The sequence below is a fragment of the Nicotiana attenuata genome, unplaced genomic scaffold, assembly GCF_001879085.1.
Source record: "Nicotiana attenuata strain UT unplaced genomic scaffold, NIATTr2, whole genome shotgun sequence".
NCBI lineage: Eukaryota > Viridiplantae > Streptophyta > Magnoliopsida > Solanales > Solanaceae > Nicotiana > Nicotiana attenuata.
The window spans coordinates 119,852-141,003 of NW_017670352.1; the positions used below are offsets into that span (position 1 = coordinate 119,852).

The 21,152-nt window shown below is 37.3% G+C and overlaps 1 protein-coding gene across 1 annotated transcript; it reads right to left on the reverse strand.

The window, feature by feature from the left end:
- Positions 1–202: 202 nt before the first annotated feature.
- Positions 203–1,324, reverse strand: LOC109238255 (glutaredoxin-C13-like). Its single transcript, XM_019404686.1, has one exon. It carries the CDS (start codon positions 774–776, stop codon positions 474–476), a length of 303 nt encoding a protein of 100 aa, XP_019260231.1. The 5' UTR covers positions 777–1,324; the 3' UTR covers positions 203–473.
- Between the last annotated feature and the right edge of the window lie 19,828 nt (positions 1,325–21,152).

A 21,152-nucleotide genomic window follows, 5' to 3' on the forward strand; every position in this document is an offset into this window, starting at 1 on the left:
TTTGCTTTTCGTGATCTAAACTATTTGAATTTTGATTAGTATTTTAAAATATATTTTCTCATCATATATTAACATGAAAAGAATTACAATTTATATAATTTTTAGTATAGTTTTTATTGTCGAAATTTTAATTATAAAATAATGAATGGATCTAATCAAATGTCGCTTAGAAGAAGCGAAAAGTATAACAATTCGTGCTAGCTAATCAAATGACTAATTAGGATCAATTAATATCTCACAAAGTACATATAATAACAACTACTAGCTATTACAACATTGATATACTATAATGACCATGATCTACATGACTAGTGTCTGTCGATCTTGCCAAGAACTTTTATTTGTTTCTTGCTAATTTCCTTAATCTATTTCTTAATATTCTTCCTAATTCATACTACCCATAGACTTTCTTTTCTTAATTCCCTTAAAGGGAGATTATATATTTTCACTCTTCAACTCTCAATTTAATTGTTTTAATCAGGAAGATAAGGCTTGAGAAGTTGAATTAGGGAGCCTTTTAGGTGAAGAGACATAACTTCATTAGTAGATCCTACTAATTTTCCCCCTATGAAAACTGCTGGAACTGAGGCATTACAACCCATTCTCATAAGAGCTTTCTCCATATCTTTTCCCTCAGAATCATGATCAAGTTCATGAACATATGGATCAACACCAAGATCTCGAAATAGTATAGTAACCGCGTAACATAAACAACATGTACTCTTGCTGAAGATCACTACCCCGTGCTCTGACGCCATACGTTGTACTTTGTCCATTTCTTGATAATTAGGTCGTGAAAGATTCGCCTTATGCCCTTGGGATAACAACGAGAGTTGTAGTACGATGAAATTCGATTAAAAAAAAGGCGGTAGGGGTAGTTTTTCAAAAACTAGGGTTCCTTTCTTTGTTTGGTTGAATTTACCACTAAGTGGAATCAGACTGTCTGACTCTCAATTGCTATTTATATTGGTTGCAATAAGCTTTCAGTTCTACTAGCAGTGCAGTTTAAAAGCTTAGTAGCTAGAAGATAGATTGTTACGAGCTATATTTGAAATTCAGGTATCTGGGAACTTAATGAAAAATAAGGGTAAATAAAAGTACTCTAGTATACCATCGGATCTAAGTTCAATTGAACTTGAACATCGATCCGATGGTTGATAATTTGATGCTAGAAGAGATGAAGGAGAAACAAAGAGCAAGAAAAAAGACTGACAAATATTAGGGTTAATTTCTTAGAGGTTTGCTTGGAAATGGAGAGTTTTCATTGCTACACTATTTATAAAAGAGTAAAATGGAACATTTAATTAGTAACTATGAAAGTGGAGTCCTCTGTCTAAATTGTAAAGATTCAAAAGATGGTGTGCTTTATTTAGATGCTCCAAAAACTGGATTACAGCTCTACTAAAAAGAATTGATCCAAAAAAAAAAAAAAAAAAACAGATACTGTTTCATTCCACAAATATTAAGCAAGTTGGAGAATATAGTACATATAGTCTATTTAGTCTTGCACTTTTTGGATTTAGAATCTTTGTGGTGGGAAAGAGCTGAAAATATATACCTATATGCACTTTCTATATTATTAATTAGGATTTAACTTATGAATATTGACAGTATAAGTATTTCTATATTATCGATATAATTTAACCTATTAAAGTTTTTAATCTGTCTTATTTTCTAGATTACTAATCCAACTTTATGGACCGTAACCTATAAGTATCTTTTAAGTGAGTTAATAGTGTAATAATTATTTTGCACTATCAGTATTATGGGCGGCAAACGGGCGGGTCGGGTCAAACATGGGACGGATCGAAAACGGGTAATATTGAAAAATATATAACTTATCCGACGCAATCCATATTTAATATTGATAAAAAACGGGTTAACCGGCGAATAATATGGTAACCATATTATCTATGGCTTCATGAATATGATCACTTTTGGGAGAATTGCTAGTATCCCAAACTTGAGGCACCCGATTTGAGGTTTTGCAAATGTAAAAGTTAAACCCGTTAGTTGTCCATTGGTTACTCATTTTCTAAATGGATAATATGGTTTTTATCCATATTTGACCCGTTTTTTAAAAGTTTATTATCCAACCCATTTTTAGTGGATATATGGGTGGTTAACGGTATTCTGTTAAAAACAACAACAACTTAGCCGGAAGATAGTGTCTATGCAGACCTTGCCTTACCTTTGTGGGTAGAAATACTATTTTCAATAAACTCTCGGCTCAAGAAAAACATAGACACAATAATAATGGAAAAACAACAATTTAAAAAAAAAAGCACCATCAGTATATATAAGTCAAACTCGATCAATTAATTAACTCCTTAATCACCATCAGAATATTGTATGTGCATGTTAAGATAATTAATTACCCTGATGATTATCCATCTTTATTGAGTTAGTCATATACTATAAGGAATTTTGAAGAAAACGTGGACAAACAACTGACCATGCAAGATTAGACTATAAAAGTGTTGTTCTTGAAGATGCATTAATTTATACTATATATTATGTGTAGTCAATTTCTTAAGATTCTTTTTCCAATATTCTTGGATTTTATTCTATGCTTAAAGATTTATAAGGAATTGAAAAGCTTTCGGTGGCTTTGATTCTTTCTGTTGTGTCCACTCCCAACTTGTATCGATTCTAATAAATACTCATCCATATCATACGTTTATATTAAATTTAATAATTTAATCTTAAAAGTTAAAATAATAATAAAAATACATCGCTTAATCTATTGTTATTGTATATTTATTAATTTGATGTAAACACTAAACACGAATAAATTTTTGTCACCTAGTTATTCTTCCCACATACATACACTTATTCTTCATAGCACATGGACAATTGATGGCCGTACACTTGCATACACTGGTGTACGTGTGAGGCAAACGCAAGATTTAGCCTAAGGGGGCATAAAATATGCCGTACTAATTTTTCATGTGAGTTAATTAGGGGTTAGTTAGCTAATTAATTAAGCTTCTAATAAATTAGGATATCTTTAGCCGGTTGAGATCTGTTTTTTTTTTTTTAAGGGATGGCAATGAAACTGGACAGGGCGAGTTAGTCGAAGCTAGAGAGGAAGTCGGGAACTAGATTTGATGGATTCAACTTTTAAATTTGTATCAACACGTTCTAATTTTAAATCTATGAGTTCATAATTTAACGATTGTCCGTTAAATTTTAGTGATTTTTAATTTATATATTTATGTCCTAAGCTCATAACGGCAGGGGCGGCTCAACGGTATTCGGGGCCTAAAGCCAAACTTCAACGAGGGGCCTAAGTTTTTTCATATTTAAACACTCATTTAGTAAAATTTTATTTTGAAGTTTATTTTTCTGGCTTTTTGAGATGTAAAATTTTAGTAATTTATTTATAACCAATTTCTTAACTAGGATTATATATATTTCTACTTTCTAGGATTATTATTCAATTCTTTTAGGATTTTCTTATTTTCTAAAAGATATTTGTTAAACTCTCACCAACTTCTTCTTATTCCATTCTCTTCTAGCTCAATTATATTAGTGATATGTTTATCTACCATAAATTCTTCCTATTTTTGGGGATTGTATTAAAGTTTTAATTCTTCTCTCTCTTTTTGGCATTTTTAATATGTGTATTCATATTTTCTTGTTGACATATTAAAATTCTAATAAATTAAAAAAAGATAATACATATAATTACAAACAAAATATATAAAAGTAATAAGAAAAGTATAGAACAATTGATCCTGGTTTAACAAATAGTCATAGATAACTTGATATTACTTTTGTTGTTTCAATATTTTTGGTACAATGCCGGGAAAGCTTGACAAATAAAGAGTTCGCAATTTGACAGAATATTTTATGAGATAGTGGACTTATAAGTCTGGAAAGGCTAAAAAGAATATAAAAGATTAAGTAATAACCAGTTTAAAAGAGAAAGTAATAAAAGTAATGTGGGGGCATGTGATAATAATGATAATATATAAAGAAGGCAAGAAATATATTCACACGTAAGTTACTATTCTTATTCCCAAATTATCTTTGTCGGTCTCATAGTTTCCTTATTTATGAAAGTTTTTTTTTGATACTAAATATTTTTAAAAAAATTCATGAAATACAGATATAACTATTTAATACAGTATCAGAAAATTTTGGGGCCCCCTAAATGTGGAGCCTCAAGCAGTTGCTTGAGTGGCTTTACCATTGAGCCGCCCCTGCATAACGGATTCGAGCCGTGGAAACAACCTCTTGCACAAATGCGAGGTAAGGCTGCGTACAATAGACCCTCGTAGTTTGTCCCTTCGACGGACCCTGCTCATAGCGGGAGCTTAGTGCACCGGGCAGCTCTATTTTTTTTAATTATGTCCTAAGCTCATCGATAACATGATCCTTAATAGGAGTTCATGGAAGTAGAGAACTAGGATAGAAGGTTAGTAGGTATTCGAGCGATTTCTATCTTCTCTGTGGGAGAGTATGGTTTTAGTTTAGAGTACCTTATTGTGACGACCCAAAGGGTCATCACCTGTTTTCTCATTCATTACGTGCTTCCGAGGCCTTGAAAACCTCATTTTTAGTCGCCTCGATTTGCATGCGCAGTCCGGGCGCATAGCCGGAAAGCTTAAATATGAATTCTGTGTGAAAAATGATGAATTTTGGTATTAATATGATTAAAGTTGACTTTGGTCAACATTTTGGGTAAACGGACCCGGACCCGTGATTGGACGGTCCCGGAGGGTCCGTAGAAAAATATGAGACTCGGGCATATGCCCGGAGTCGAATTCCGAGGTCTAGAGCCCGAGAAATGAATTTTTCTGTGAAATTATTTTTCTGAAATTAATATGGAAATTTGAAACGAAAATTGATTAGAACGTGTTGGTATCGGGCCCGTATTTTGGTTCCGGCGCCCGGTACAGGTCTTATATATAGTTTAAGCGCTTTCTGTGAAATTTGGTTGAAATGGACGTCATTTGACGTGTTTCGGACCTAAATCTTTAAAAATGAAAGTTTATGAAGTGTGATGAAAAAGTGATGATTTTGAGGTTTAATTCATTGAGTTTGATGTTATTTTGGCGATTTGATCGCACGGTTAAGTTCGTAGGATGTTGTTGAGTTAGTGTGTGTGTTTGGTTAGGAGCCCCGGGGGCTCGGGAGTATTTTCGGAGGTGATCGGGGTGGTTTTGAACTTAAAAATGTTGCAGAAAATCTGCAACAGGTGCCCAGGTGAATCCTTCTTCGCGTTCGCACTCTCCCTCACGCGTTCGCGAAGCTCCTCAATTTTCCTTCATCGCGTTCGCAGCCTTGCTTCGCATAGGGTCAAGTGACCCTGAGGGGCTTAGTCTTCTTTCCTCTTCGCGTTCGCGGTCGAATCCTCGCGTTCTCGTAGTTCCCAACATCTCTTCATCGCGTCCGCGTGTAGTACAACGCGTTCGCGTAGGCCAATTCCTGGACCCCCCCAGTCCTTCTCTTCGCGTTCGCATCGTGCTCATCGCGAACGCGATGGTCTGTTGAGTCAACCCTTCGCGAACGCGACCTTGCTCCCGCGAACGCGAAGGGCAATTTTGCCTAGTGATTTTTTTTAAAATGTTCAAAACAGTAGCTACGGGTTTAACTCTAATTCTCACGAGCTCTCTTCTTCCCCAAGCTTCTAGGAGTCCATTGAAGCCCCCATTCTTCAAGACCACTTGGGTTAGTAAATCCCCACTTATTTTCCTTTATTTTTCTTCATTAATTACTGAAATTCTAAGCTTAAATCACATAGATTAGGGTGGAAATTGGGGAAAATGGGTAGAATTAGGGCTTTTCAATTTCCTTTTATTTAGACCTCGTTTTGGGGTCGGATTTGAAAACAAATTGTATATTCGGGCTCGTGGGGGAATGGGTGATATGAAATTGGTTCGAACCTCGGGTTTTGACCAAGCGGGCCCGGGGTCGATTTTTTGGAATTTTGGGAAGAAAGCTTAGAAAACTATATTTAGGCATTGGGTTTGATTTGTTTATCTTATATTAATGTTGTAAAGTAGTTATTTCATAGATTTGATTGAGTTGGAGCCGAATTCAAAAGGGAAAGCGGTCGTTGTGGATTGATTTGGCCGTGGAAGTTGAGGTAAGTGTTTGGTTTAACCCTAGCTTGAGGGAATAGGAGTTGAGTCTTGTTTGCTATTTGCTAATTGATCGAGTACGATGTATAGGCATGGTGACGAGTATCTATATATTGGTGTCTAGCATGACCGTGAGTCCTTAAAGGGTGATTATCATGATTTTGTTGTGAATTCCATGTTAATTGAGGACTTCTATATATTGTAAAGAACATGTGAAAAACATTATGATCATTTGATTTTCGTGGTGTATTGGCTTGGTTGTAATACGAATTGAAAAGGTATCTGAGATTATAAGATTCTTGGGAGCATTGGCTCAAGTGATATAGTGAGATGTGAAGTAAGAAATGAAAGAAAGCTAATGAGTTATTGGTTATTCCCTTGCCGGGATGTTTTGCTGTTTGGTAGACTATCTCCCTTGCCGGGATATTTAAATTGTTGTTATTGTTCCCTTGTCGGGATTCCTATTTTGTTTGTCTATTCCCTCGCCCCATTGTTTGTGATTGTTGTTTGGGTGAGGACGAGTGATAAAGAGGGTGATGCCGTGATGATTGTGATATGAATACTAATGCACGAAGGAACATTCCGTGCCATGAGATGAGTGTTTATGCACGAAGGATCATTCCGTGCCATCATTTTGTGAGGTAAAGCACGAAGGGTGATGTCGTGCACTTTATATGATTGTTTGGGTGAGAATGAGAGTAAAAGCACGAAGGATGGTGCCGTGCAACTGTTGATTTCCTACTCTCGTTGTTATTGTAGTTGTACTGTTTCATTCCTTAATTATTGATTTTATACCTGAACTGTTACAGCCCCTACAGCATGCTCCCCCTCCCCCTTGACCGGTTAATTTTTGTATACCTTTATATTGCATACATATATATTGAACTGCACAGGTTTGTTTGGTAGTCCGGTCTAGCCTCGTCACTACTTCGCCGGGGTTAGGCCAGGCACTTACCAGCACATGGGGTCGGTTGTGCTGATGCTACACTCTGTGCATCTTTTTGCACAGATCACGGTGTCGGAGCAACTTTTGGACAGCAATAGTAGATTTGGTAGCTGACTTCAGTCCAGAGACACCGAGGTAGCCTTGCTGACGTCCGCAGGCCCTGAGTTTCTTCTATCTTTACTTTAGTTTGTTACCCTCTGTACCGGGACAAACAAAACTATGTTTTTATTCAGACATTGTATTTAGCATTCTCTAGACGTTCGTGAGTTTGTGACTCCAGTTCTTGGGTAGAGTTGTATTGAACTTTCGCATTGCTTTCAGTTTATTTATATTTAAGACTTCCGCTTTTCTATTAAATGTTTCATTGTTTTCAATAATGTCGAGGTTTGTTAAAAGAGGTAATAAATAATTGGCTTTCCTAGCTCCTAATAGTAGGCGCCATCACGACTCCCGAGGGTGGGAAATCCGGGTCGTGACAAGTTGGTATCAGAGCACTAGGTTACATAGGTCTCACAACTCACGGACAAACTCGGTAGAGTCTGAGGGATCGGTACGAAGACGTTTGTATTTATCCCCCAGAGGCTACAGAGTTAGGCAAATTTCATTTTTGTTCTTTCTTGAGCAATTTTGTCCGGTTCGGCAGTTTGAGGTCACGAGTAGCTTCATATTATGTGTATCGACTTGCGTGCGCAGTCCGGGCGTGAAATCGGAAAGCTTTTATGTGAAAATATGAAAAAAATAGTAATATTTAGAGTTAAAATTTGGTTTTTTTGTTGACTTTGGTCAACATTTTTGGTAAACGGACCCGGATCTGTGTTCCGACGATCCCTGGAGGTCCGCGGTAAAATATGGAACGCCCGGAATTGAATTCCGAGGTCCCTAGCCTTAGAAAACAATTTTTGAAGAAAATTGTTGTGCTGGTTTTTAAAGGAAATAAAGAAATGAATTAATGTTTGAACTCATTGGTATCGGGCCCGTATTTTGGTTCCGGAGCCCGGTACAAGTTTGTTATGATATTTAAGTCCGAAATTGATTTGACGTGATTTGGACGTCCGGTTGAAAAGTTAGAAAATTATGAGTTTTGAGGTTAAATTCATAGTTTTTGATGTTATTTTGATGATTTTATTGCACGAGCAAGTCCGTATGAGGTTTTTAGACTTGCGTGCATGTTTGTTTTGGAGCCCCGAGGGCTTGGGTGTGTTTCAGATAGGTTTAGACTATGTTGGGCTTGATTTTGGATGGTTCGTCGTCGTTTCTTCAAGCAAAAATAATACCACATTGAGCAAATGAGATCCAAATTCAGTTTTGTTTGAACCATTAGATCCGTATCAAAATTGAGTATTGAATTGGCCGGATTGAGGTAAGTATCTTGCCTAATCTTGTTTGGGGGACTTCCCCTTAGGATTTGAGTCTTCTATGCTAATTGTGGTCCGTGCACGCGAGGTGACGAGTGTGTGCTCGGATTTATTTGTGGGAAATTTGCCTCTAGGATTCTTAGGTCCTTATGTTCATTATGTGCAAAATGTTCCGTCATGCTTGAGTTCCCTAATTGCTTAAATTACCTCTATATGCTCTATATGATGTTGCTAGTTTTTCTCTAATTCTTACGTGTTACTTGGCCCCTAATTGCCTTAATTGTAGTGATTACCTTCCTTATTGTTTTGATGCTTCTTGATTGTGAGTTCCCTATGACTTCGTGCAAATATGTTCCATGTCCATTTGTTGTGGTTACCGGTGTAATTATTACGTGCTTATTATGTCTTATTGCTTTGTTAAGGTTAGTGTGCTTCTTGGTTTTCTTTTCGTGATCCTTACTATATACTATCCATGCTTGACTTGATGAGTATCCATGTTGGACCAAGCTTATGGTAATTCCTTGGTATTTGACCGTTGTTGAGTAGTGACTCAAGTTGGAATTCATTTTGTGAAGTTAATTGCTGGGACGAGATTGATTATTGTTGATACCCTTGCCGGGATGTATTGTTTATGATATTGTTTCCCTTGCCGGGATATTATTGCTTATGATATTGTTTCCCTTGCCGGGATATTGTTATTATACTATTGTTCCCTTGCCGGGATTCTATTGTGATGTTATTGATCCCCTGCCCAAATTGCTTGTCATTGTTGCTTGGGTGAGGAAGAGTGTAAAGCACGAAGGGTGATGCCGTGCATGATATTTGTGAGAGAGTGTTAAAGCACGAAGGGTGATGCCGTGCATGATATTTGTGAGAGAGTGTTAATGCACGAAGGGTGATGCCGTGCCGCACGATGTACCATTCCGTTCCTTTATATGAGTGATAATGCACGAAGGATCATTCCGTGCCATGATTATGTGAGGTAAAAGCATGAAGGGTGATGCCGTGCCGATTATATTGATTCTTATGGCGAGGACGAGAGTAAAAGCACGAAGGGTGATGCCGTGCACTTGTCCTTGATTTTCCTGAGTCTTGCTGATAATTGAGGTATGGTGCTCTTTACGTTTATTTCCTGATTTTTTGTTGTTACTTGATTCTATTATGATGTTATTAATTCCCTTGCCCAAATTGCTTGTGATTGTTGCCTGGGTGAGGAAGAGTGTAAAGCACGAAGGGTGATGCCATGCACGATTTTTGTGGGAGAGTGTTAAAGCACGAAGGGTGATGCCGTGCACTTTCTGTTTGCTATGCTTATTTGTTGTTACTAATTCAAGTGTTGTAACTGTTCAGATTCCTTTACTGCTGCGATCCTTTGTGATGGAACCCCATAGTGTTTTCAATACTTCACCATATTTATATGTATATTTTAATACTTCAAATTTCAATAATTGTTTCATTTTTAATTCAATTAGTTACTTAATTAAATTCCCTTAAACCGTATGAGGTTGTATTATAAAAAAAAAGAATTTCTACTAAGTTAATTTATTAAATCCCTTGTTAAAGGTAATAATTCATTCGTTGTTGTATTTTAATTGAAAATGATATTTTCTTTATTCGAATAATTTCTAAAAATAACTTCATCTTTTCTTGCTGAGTTCCTAATTGGTTTAGAAGTTGTACTCTACTTTATGTTATGTGAGTGAGACTCCGTGAATATCTCAATTGCATTGGTTATGGACCCTATGTACTGAGTAACATAAGAACGTTGTTGTGCAAAGGGAGAGAGAAATATGTGGGCGCAAGGTGCCGGGTGTGCTAAATGTTTGGTAATTGAGGTATGATATGAGACATCGAGTTTGAAGTGGCTGGAATTGTGCACCAGAAATGATATGATTTATTGAGCTGACATCACCTTCCTTGTTTGAGTACATTCTTACTTGTCTGTGTTCCGGCTATGCTGGTGTTAATTTATTTGGTTATCTTTCGTTTCCATCCGTGTTTCTCTTTATTGTTTCTACTGATTGTAGTTTGTTCTTTCCCTGCTATTGATATTACTATATCATTTCTAGGTTGATAGTTAATTATCAAATCCTGTTCAATTTATTTGACCAGTAGGTGTCTGGACTGTTCCTCGTCACTACCCCACCGAGGTTAGTCTTGATACTTACTGGGCACCGCCGTGGTGTGCTCATACTACACTTCTGTACATTTTTGTGTACAGATCCAGGTATTTGATCGGTAGTAGCTGTGCGGGTCGTTGCGGTGGAGACTCAAGGTAAACCTGCTACAGGTTTCGCAGGCCTCGGAGTCACCTTCATTTGTACTTAGTTCCATTGATTCCTTCTCGTTCTGAAACAGTGTTGTATTTATTTTGTATAACTACTCTTAGAAAGGCTTATGACTTGTACCACTGGTTTTGGGAATTGTGATTTATTGATAGTTATTTAATTTGAAGTCAGTAAATGTTAATGTTATTTCAGTAAATGTTAGGCTTACCTAGTTTAGAGACTAGGTGCCATCACGACTCCTTTGGAGGGAATTTTGGGTCGTGATAAGTTGGATCAGAGCTCTAGGTTATAGGGCTACGAGTCATAAGCAGGTTTAGTAGAGTCTTGCGGATCGGTACGGAGAACGTCTGTACTTATCTTCAAGAGGCTACAGAACTATTAGGAAATTCCACTTCTTTCATTCCTTATCGTGCGATATTGATTCAGCTTGAAGTATATAACTTATGTTCCTTTACATCCACTCGTGTAATATTACTCTCTCGGTGTCCGCTATGCGCCAGTTGTCGTGATGCTATAGACAGGTTACGAAGGAGTCAGGGATGCTCAGGCATTGCCTCGACGTGTTGTCCAGGATGAAGATACAGAGGCATTGAGAGATTCAGTTGTTCGTATGGAGGCGCAGCGGTTTCCGCATCTGATTGATGAGTGCGAGCTTGGGAAGGATTAATTGGTTGACTAGTCATTGCGATTGTGGCAAGGCCACGAAGTGGTGTTGATTGGGAATAATTGGTATTGGAGTACCTTGTGATTTGTGTTGTACGAGCTTTGAAGGTTAGTTTTGCGGATCATCGGACGTTGTTTTCTATGCTTTGCGCCAAGTGGAGGAGTCCAATAGCAACATTCAGATTGCAGAGTTAGATTTATATCAGATTTGCCTGTAGTATATGTATATATGGAATTGTAGGTTCCGAATTTGTATATGACTAAGGTTTGAGATCTTGCATGGGACGATGTTGGGACTTTGACTGGGATTATTGCATATCGACTATCCGAAGAAATAGGTCAGCTTTGTGGTATTGGGTCAGCATAGCATGAATAATTGGTCCCTTGAATAGGAAATCTCTACTGGCATTTGTGGTAGCACTCTTGTATTGGACGGTTTGTGTGACTCGGTCGAGTTGGGGAGGTCAGTCCTGAAGGCTTAGTTGCGTCGGGCGGATCTCGGAGGGTCCTATGGTTCGACAAAGGCTTGAGTTGGCTGTCTACTATGGGCGTAAGCAATATGTGGTACATTGTGACTTTCTCCTAAATAGGTATCAGAAATTAATAGAGTGTTGACCTTGTTGGCTATCATATTGGAAGGTGGTTGCAATTTTAGAAGGGACCTTGAGTTTGGTTTGTGGGTGCGTGCTAGTAGCATGGTAATTACTGAGTTTTGAGGCTTTCGGGGTTCATGTTTTGTTACACGGAAGAAATCCTATATGGGTGCTTCAACAGAATATAGGGTGTGAGTAATATATTGCGTAGTTGAGTTGGGTATGGAAATTTCGGTATTCCTGAGGTTTGGGGCTAAATGCCCTCATGAATGGACTATTTCCTGTTTGCGGATCTTGAAGAAATGTTGAGAATGCAATAATTAATAGCATGTATTATCGATAAGTTGTTGTGGATCTTTTTGAAGCATACTCACCTATTTGGAAATAATCAGGATTTGGGTTGGGGGCTATTTGAAAGCTCAATGAGAATATGTATCTTGTATCAGATCAAGTTTGAGCGCTCCTGTGAGATTGTCATTATGGTTATGTTACCGGGCAGAATGGATATTATTTGTGCCCCTAGCCTATGCTATGTGCTACTCTTTTATGCTGTGTTAGGCGGTGAGGTTGTATGATTATTCCCCATGCATGTTGTAATTCTGTTCAGGCCTTATGGCGATGCGGGCAAGATAGCCCTTGTGATGTTGATTTGTTCATTGCACCTTAGCTATGCTTGTTTCTTTCATGTTCTAGCACTTCTTTTCATTGTTTCCACAGTTTTACTTGTGCACTCTGCTGTGCCTGATATCAATATTTATGTGATCAGTGGATCCGAGCATTTTGGCTTGATGAGTATTTGGGAGCGGGCTGCGCGCCGCAGCGGATGTTATGTGGGGTACCCTTTCGTTGTGTTTATTTGGTGTTGTGTTTTCCCTCTGTGGGACGATTTGATGAAAGACTATACTTTTGTTGTCACACATGTTGTACTTGTTAGATAATTCTTATACTTGGCTTTCCCTTATTTGTGCTGCATAATTTAGTTATTGCTGGTTTGGTGTACGAACTGTGTAGTGTGAGAATCCATGTGGTTCCGTGGTGAGTTGTTAGTTGGGCTATTTGTACTGGCTGAGATAAGGTTCTTAGACCTGAGATTTGTACTATGGTATTGGGGGTAATGAGTGCTTGGATGTATGTGGTTGTTTCTGCTAAGAGTTGGGTAATGGCCCTTGGCGGGCGAAAGAGTTTCTTGACTTGTTGACTTCATGAGCAGCTATGAATATCCGCATGTTTCTTTATCATGGGCAGTGTTGTGGGGGTCCGGAACAAGGTTATATTCAATGTGAGGTGTATTGCCTGCATTCAGGATGTTATTTGAACAGCTATGGTGGTCAGAGGTTATTGCTTCGGGCATTTGAGTTGTGTGGAACGACATGTGATTGTATACTGGATTGGAATTTTTGCTCGATTCAGCTTGTTCAGGTTCATGCAGTGTGATGATGTGGGATTCTGGTCCTATGATGAATTTCAGACGTTGAGGTTTGGGTTCTATCCTAAGGTTATGGACTAAGGATGAGGTGAGACCATCAGTTAAGTTGCATTGTCAGTCCTACATAGGATTGGGTGATGGGGAATTGCCCCGGGTGTATGTATGAGGAGCTTATGCAGTGGTTCGATGGCCTTGGAACGACTCTGGGCACGTTCGAGGACGAACGTATGTTTAAGTGGAGGAGGATGTAACGACCCGACTGGTCGTTTTGAGCAATTTCGTCCGGTTCGGCAGTTTGAGGTCACGGGTAGCTTCATATTATGTGTATCGACTTGCATGCGCAGTCCGGGCATGAAACCGGAAAGCTTTTATGTGAAAATATGAAAAAATAGTAATTTTTAGATTTAAAATTTGGTTTTTAAGTTGACTTTGGTCAGCATTTTTGGTAAACGGACCCGGATCTGTGTTCCGACGATCCCTGGAGGTCCGCGGTAAAATATGGGACTTGGGCGTATGCCCGGAATCGAATTCCGAGGTCCCTAGCCTTAGAAAACAATTTTTGAAGAAAATTATTGTGCTGGTTTTTAAAGGAAATAAAGAAATGAATTAATGTTTGAACTCGTTGGTATCGGGCCCGTATTTTGATTCCGGAACCCGGTACAAGTTTGTTATGATATTTAAGTCCTATCTGTAAAATTTGGTGAAAACTGGAATTGATTTGACGTGATTTGGACGTCCGGTTGAAAAGTTAGAAAATCATGAGTTTTGAAGTTAACTTCATAGTTTTTGATGTTATTTGATGATTTGATTGCACGAGCAAGTCCGTATGAGGTTTTTAGACTTGCGTGCATGTTTGTTTTGGAGCCCCGAGGGCTTGGGTGTGTTTTAGATAGGTTTAGGCTATGTTGGGCTTGTTTTTGGATGCTTCATCGTCGTTTCTTCAAGCAAAAATAATACCACATTGAGAAAATGAGATCCAAATTCAGTTTTGTTTGAACCATTAGATCCGTATCAAAGTTACGGAGCCATAGGAAAAAGAATCATCGAATTTGGACATCGTATGAGGAAGTTATGCTCATTTTCGTGTCAGGAAAAATGCTGGTTTCTGGTGTGTTCGCAAATGCGAACTTTTTCATCGCATTTGCGATGCCCAGTTCGCAGATGCGAACTTTTAGTCGCAAATGCGACTTCTGCTAGCCCTACTTTGTTCGCAATTTGCGAGGGTTCGCAAATGCGACATCTGAGGCCTGTTAAGTGAGGTTTTTGACGAGATTTTCACCCATTTTTCAATTTTCTCAAACCCTAAACCTCCATGGGCGATTTTCCAAGGACCCAAACTTCTCCAAATCATTGAGTAAGTGTCTCTAATCAATTTTCAACTATATTTTATGATTATATCTTAGATTTAACATCAGATTTATGAGAATCTAAAGGAAAATTTGGGGAAAATTGTGAAATCTTTCAGAAATGTAAAATGATGATTTGAATGACCAAATGATATCGGAATTAGATAATTTTTGTATGGGTGAACTCGTAGCGGAATGGGTGTTCGATTTTTATAAATTTTGTCGGATTCCAAGGTGCGGGCCCGGGGAGTTGACTTTTGTTGACTTTTTGCAAATTGTATAAGGATCATAGTTTTGTTAATTGAAATCGTTTTCTCTTGCATTCTTTGATGTATTCAAGTCGTTTTTGGCTAGATCGAGCCGAGCGTTGATGAATTGGTAAAGAAAAAGCTAAATTGAGTATTGAATTGGCCGGATTGAGGTAAGTATCTTGCCTAATCTTGTGTGGAGGACTTCCCCTTAGGATTTGAGTCTTCTATGCTAATTGTAGTCCATGCACGCGAGGTGACGAGTGTGTGCTCGGATTTATTTGTGGGAAATTTGCCTCTAGGGTTCTTAGGTCCTTATGTTCATTATGTGCAAAATGTTCCGTCATGCTTGAGTTCCCTAATTGCTTAAATTACCTCTATATGCTCTATATGATGTTGCTAGTTTTCCTCTAATTCTTACGTGTTACTTGGCCGCTAATTGCCTTAATTGTAGTGATTACCTTCCTTATTGTTTTGATACTTCTTGATTGTGAGTTCTCCTATGACTTCGTGCAAATATGTTCCATGTCCATTTGTTGTGGTTACCGGTGTAATTAGTACGTGCTTATTATGTCTTATTGCTTTGTTAAGGTTAGTGTGCTTCTTGGTTTTCTTTTCGTGATCCTTATTATATACTATCCATGCTTGACTTGATGAGTATCCATGTTGGACCAAGCTTATGGTAATTCCTTGGTATTTGACCGTTGTTGAGTATTGACTCAAGTTGAAATTCATTTTGTGAAGTTAATTGCTGGGACGAGATTGATTATTGTTGATACCCTTGCCGGGATGTATTGTTTATGATATTGTTTCCCTTACCGGGATATTATTGCTTATGATATTATTTCCCTTGCCGGGATATTGTTATTATACTATTGTTCCCTTGCCGGGATTCTATTGTAATGTTATTGATCCCCTGCCCAAATTGCTTGTCATTGTTGCTTGGGTGAGGAAGAGTGTAAAGCACGAAGGGTGATGCCGTACACGATATTTGTGAGAGAGTGTTAAAGCACGAAGGGTGATGCCGTGCATGATATTTGTGAGAGAGTGTTAATGCACGAAGGGTGATGCCGTGCCGCACGATGTACCATTCCGTGCCTTTATATGAGTGATAATGCACGAAGGATCATTCCGTGCCATGATTATGTGAGGTAAAAACACGAAGGGTGATGCCGTGCCGATTATATTGATTCTTATGGCGAGGACGAGAGTAAAAGCACGAAGGGTGATGCCGTACACTTGTCCTTGATTTTCCTGAGTCTTGCTGATAATTGAGTTATGGTGCTCTTTACGTTTATTTCCTGATTTTCTGTTGTTACTTGATTCTATTGTGATGTTATTGATTCCCTTGCCCAAATTGCTTGTGATTGTTGCTTGGGTGAGGAAGAGTGTAAAGCACGAAGGGTGATGCCGTGCACGATTTTTGTGAGAGAGTGTTAAAGCACGAAGGGTGATGCCGTGCACTTTCTGTTTGCTATGCTTATTTGTTGTTACTAATTCAAGTGTTGTAACTGTTCAGATTCCTTTACTGCTGCGATCCTTTGTGATGGAACCCCATAGTGTTTTCAATACTTCACCATATTTATATGTATATTTCAATACTTCAAATTTCAATAATTGTTTCATTTTTAATTCAATTAGTTACTTAATTAAATTCCCTTAAACCGTATGAGGATGTATTATAAAAAAAAAAGAATTTCTACTAAGTTAATTTATTAAATCCCTTGTTAAAGGTAATAATTCATTCGTTATTGTATTTTAATTAAAAATGGTATTTTCTTTATTCGAATGATTTCTAAAAATAACTTCATCTTTTCTTGCTGAGTTCCTAATTGGTTTAGAAATTGTACTCTACTTTATGTCATGTGAGTGAGACTCCGTGAATATCTCAATTGCATTGGTTATGGACCCTATGTACTGAGTAACATAAGAACGTTGTTGTGCAAAGGGAGATAGAAATATGTGGGCGCAAGGTGCCGGGTGTGCTAAATGTTTGGTAATTGAGGTATGATATGAGACATCGAGTTTGAAGTGGCTGGAATTGTGCACCAGAAATGATATGATTTATTGAGCTGACATCGCCTTCCTTGTTTGAGTACATTCTTACTTGTCTGTGTTCCGGCTATGCTGGTGTTAATTTATTTGGTTATCTTTCGTTTCCATCCGTGTTTCTCTTTATTGTTTCTACTCATTGTAGTTTGTTCTTTCCCCGCTATTGATATTACTATATCATTTCTAGGTTGATAGTTAATTATCAAATCCTGTTCAATTTGTTTGACCAGTAGGTGTCTGGACTGTTCCTCATCACTACCCCACCGAGGTTAGTCTTGATACTTACTGGGCACCGCCGTGGTGTGCTCATACTACACTTCTGTACATTTTTGTGTACAGATCCAGGTATTTGATTGGTAGTAGCTGTGCGGGTCGTTGCGGTGGAGACTCAAGGTAAACCTGCTACAGGTTTCGCAGGCCTCGGAGTCACCTTCATTTGTACTTAGTTCCATTGATTCCTTCTCGTTCTGAAACAGTGTTGTATTTATTTTGTATAACTACTCTTAGAAAGGCTTATGACTTGTACCACTGGTTTTGGGAATTGTGATTTATTGATAGTTATTTAATTTGAAGTCAGTAAATGTTAATGTTATTTCAGTAAATGTTAGGCTTACCTAGTTTAGAGACTAGGTGCCATCACGACTCCTTTGGAGGGATTTTGGGTCGTGACAAAAGTGAACAATCAGAACTCCATGTTTTTGTTAAGTCTTTATCAGTTGATTCTTGCAATACACTAGCAAGCTTAGGTAATCGATGTGTCCACAGAGACACAAACTATGACGATTATGTACGAAGCATTACGTAGTTATTAATATATTATTTCCTGTTTGCTCAAAAAAAAAAAACTATTTGGAAATTTAAGTGCTCTAAATAGTACTACGTCTGGAATAACGTTTATTTATTTGCATGTAACATATACATGTTTGTAACGACTTTCATTAATATAAGTGCTCATAACATAACAATTACCAATGAACCAAAGAAGTTTTTTTTTTAGAAAAAAAAAAACGAAGAAGTCCCCCCCTCCAAATTGAATTAATTGCAAAAAAACAATAAAATCTATTGGACGAATCAAAAATGAATTCTCTGATTCTCTCTTAGGTCAAAGATGAGCAATTAAAAGCAAATTTTCACCACTAGAGTTGCGGTGGAATATCGTTAATCAAAGATCTCGAGTTCCACCCTTAAAAATGAAAAAATCTTAATAGGGAATGCTTTTCGCTTTAATAGACCTTACGGTGTGAATATCCAGATAAATGGATACACAAAGTGAACAATAAATAAATCGATACTCAAAGTGAATAATACATCAAATGAAAAATCAAAAAAAGAAACAAAATTTTCAGTTAAATTAATTAGAGTATAATACATATATTTTTTTGGCCACTTTTGTAAAGTGAATAGACCAATCGAATATTTATCACTATTGTATGGTGGTATCACTGAAAAAAAGATTATTTTGTGAGATTCACAGCGCACGAAATGACATCTGTTTACTCAGGGGATAAGTTCTTGTCCAAGTTAAATCGGTCCATCTTTAGCTTTAGCTTTGATTCTAAGAAGATGAAAAGTTCTTAGCTTTTCATAGCTATTTCTTGATATGCTTTCCTCACTACGCGGAGGCAAAAGATAAGATTCTTTTCCGCCGCGAATTCAGAATTTAGAGTTAATGCATTCTGATCTTATATCTTAGTCCGAGTTAGATGTAGTGGTTTCTCTCGAGCTCATTGTGTTTACTCTAGATCCGTCACTGATTTCTTTTGAGCAACTGTAGCAAAGTAGAATAGGGGGAAAATAAATGACAAAGAAGAAAAGAACTGTCCGATCCTTTTTTTTAATTAACTGTTCAGTATTCATTCTTCTGATTAATTCAGATTCGTATCGGGTGGAGGTTCCTCTTAATCATGCATGTAAGATTATTCGTTATTGTTGGGAGTGCAAATAAAGTTTTACATTGATAAATAAAAAGATTGAAAAGTTACATATAAGGTGTAGGGATACTCCTAAGTCCTAATGGTGTTTGAGGCCTTTTGGAAAAAATTGTGTGCGTCAGACTTGGCCTAAAGTGGATGATATTACACAAGGTTAAGAATATTTTGGATTAGTTCAGCCTAACAATTAGTACGAGAAACAATGTTTCGGCAAGAGGAGTATGTGAAAGTACAAGGGGGGGGGGGGGGGGGATGAATTATTTATTTTCAAACTTAATTGCTATTAGTTGACTAGTTTTTCAATTAGTCGACTAGATGTAATAAGTTGAATGTAGTAACAACAGAATTTAAGATGATGAAATTAAATGCAGGAATTAAAGACACCAAAATTTTTATATTGGTTCGGATTCAATGTGAATCCTAGTCCAGTCCCCTTGGGTTGCAAAGGAGTTCTTTTCAGTGAATGAGTTTCTTCGAGTACACAGAGAATGGTGTGATCTACACCGATAGCTTAGTTCCTATATCACTCGTCTCTTTTGATACAATGCCTCACCAGTGTTGTTCTCTCTTTCTTCTCTAACTTGTTACACATCAGATCTTAATAGAGTTACAATGTTTGTCTGTAGTAGAACAAAGAGAGGGTGTTTGTATGTGTGAATTCTGGAAAGATTTGCCAACCCAAGAGATTTGATCCTTGGAATGAGATTGATTCTTTCCAAGAATAAAGCTATTCTGCAATGACTCCTTTGAACGAGAGGCTGTAAAGATTTTCCCTTGTGTGTGAACCCGGAAATCTTGTTCCTCCCATATTTAGATGCTTGATTGAATATTCGACAGGATCTTCAATATACTTGATTTATTTGGTTCCTTTAGTTTAGCCTTGATTGATCCCGTCAGTATTCTCTGATTGATTTCTTCTTCCTTTAATCGCGTCTCCTTTCCTTGATGTCCTCTGATTGATTCCTACCAATCTTGTATATCAATCCATACGTTCCTTGATCATTGCTGATTGATTTCTCCAATGTTGAATGCTATCCAAGAGTTCCTATACAAAGAGCAGATATATAATTTTCATCATTAAAATTAGATCTAACAGTACAAAGATAATAGAATAATGACGGCGTAGGGCTACCTTTACCACACCAAAGGTTGCTTGAAGTAGATGTACACACATAAGAAGAAGCCAACTCTAGGGCTTTAGTGGCCATTAATACTAGCTCAGTCACATGGGTGGCACACAGTGAATCTCGCAAGTGGATCATGCATAGTAGGCCTGGTGGAATACGAGGTGGAGATTGTTAAGCGTGAGAACAAAGTTTCATATTGGTAGTTGAAAAGATTGGAGAGCTATATATAAGGTGTAAAAATATTTATAGTGGTGTGGCACCTTTAAAAAAAAGCGTGCGGATTAGAGCTATATATAAGAGTATTTTTTAGCGCGGAGTGCTTATCCCAGTAGTTATATACCGAATTGTACATAGTACATGATTATATGAAAGTAAAATTTAAATACTAAAAGAGACTTGTTGAAAGATATTGATTATTGTACATAGTGCATGATTGTATGAAATTAAAATTTAAAAAAATAAGAAAGACTTGTTGAAAGATATTGATTCCTTGATTAATTATGCATACAATAAGCAGCAAGACTTTGAAAAAAAAACTTTCTCGTAGTTTATATTAGAACTCAATAGGAAAGCTATGGAGTTATGCACGTATAAAAATCCTGAGGGAATTTGATCAAAGCAAAATAGGATAGGACGATTCTAGTATCCTCACAATGAGACTAAATGTAATAAAAGTTTATCAGCCATGTTAGGTTTTTTTAAAAATGCACTATTTTTGAAGAATCGGCACCTGGCAACATTCGTGAAGAGTTCGAACAAAAAACTGACAATCCTTTCACCGAAGAACTCTTAAAAAAAATCATACGTGAACGAGTTAAAGCTTACGTTGTTACTCATATATTCGTATTGCTTATGTCAAACCTTCAATTTATACATGGATCACATAAGTTAATATGTAAACTTTAATTGCATTCTCCTATATATTACATGTCACCTGGTTTTTAGCACAACAAAATTGCTATTGATTGTGACGCACGAAGATTATTAGATAATTTTACATTATTGACTTAACTGTTAGTCAAGGTTAAGTATATGTGATTTTGAATCCAATTGTCACAGAAAAGATGAAGAATAATAGCTTGAGA

What these genes read in the sequence shown, in the direction of transcription:
- LOC109238255 (XM_019404686.1), bottom strand. Translation starts at nt 776, where the DNA reads ATGGACAAAGTACAACGTATGGCGTCAGAGCACGGGGTAGTGATCTTC.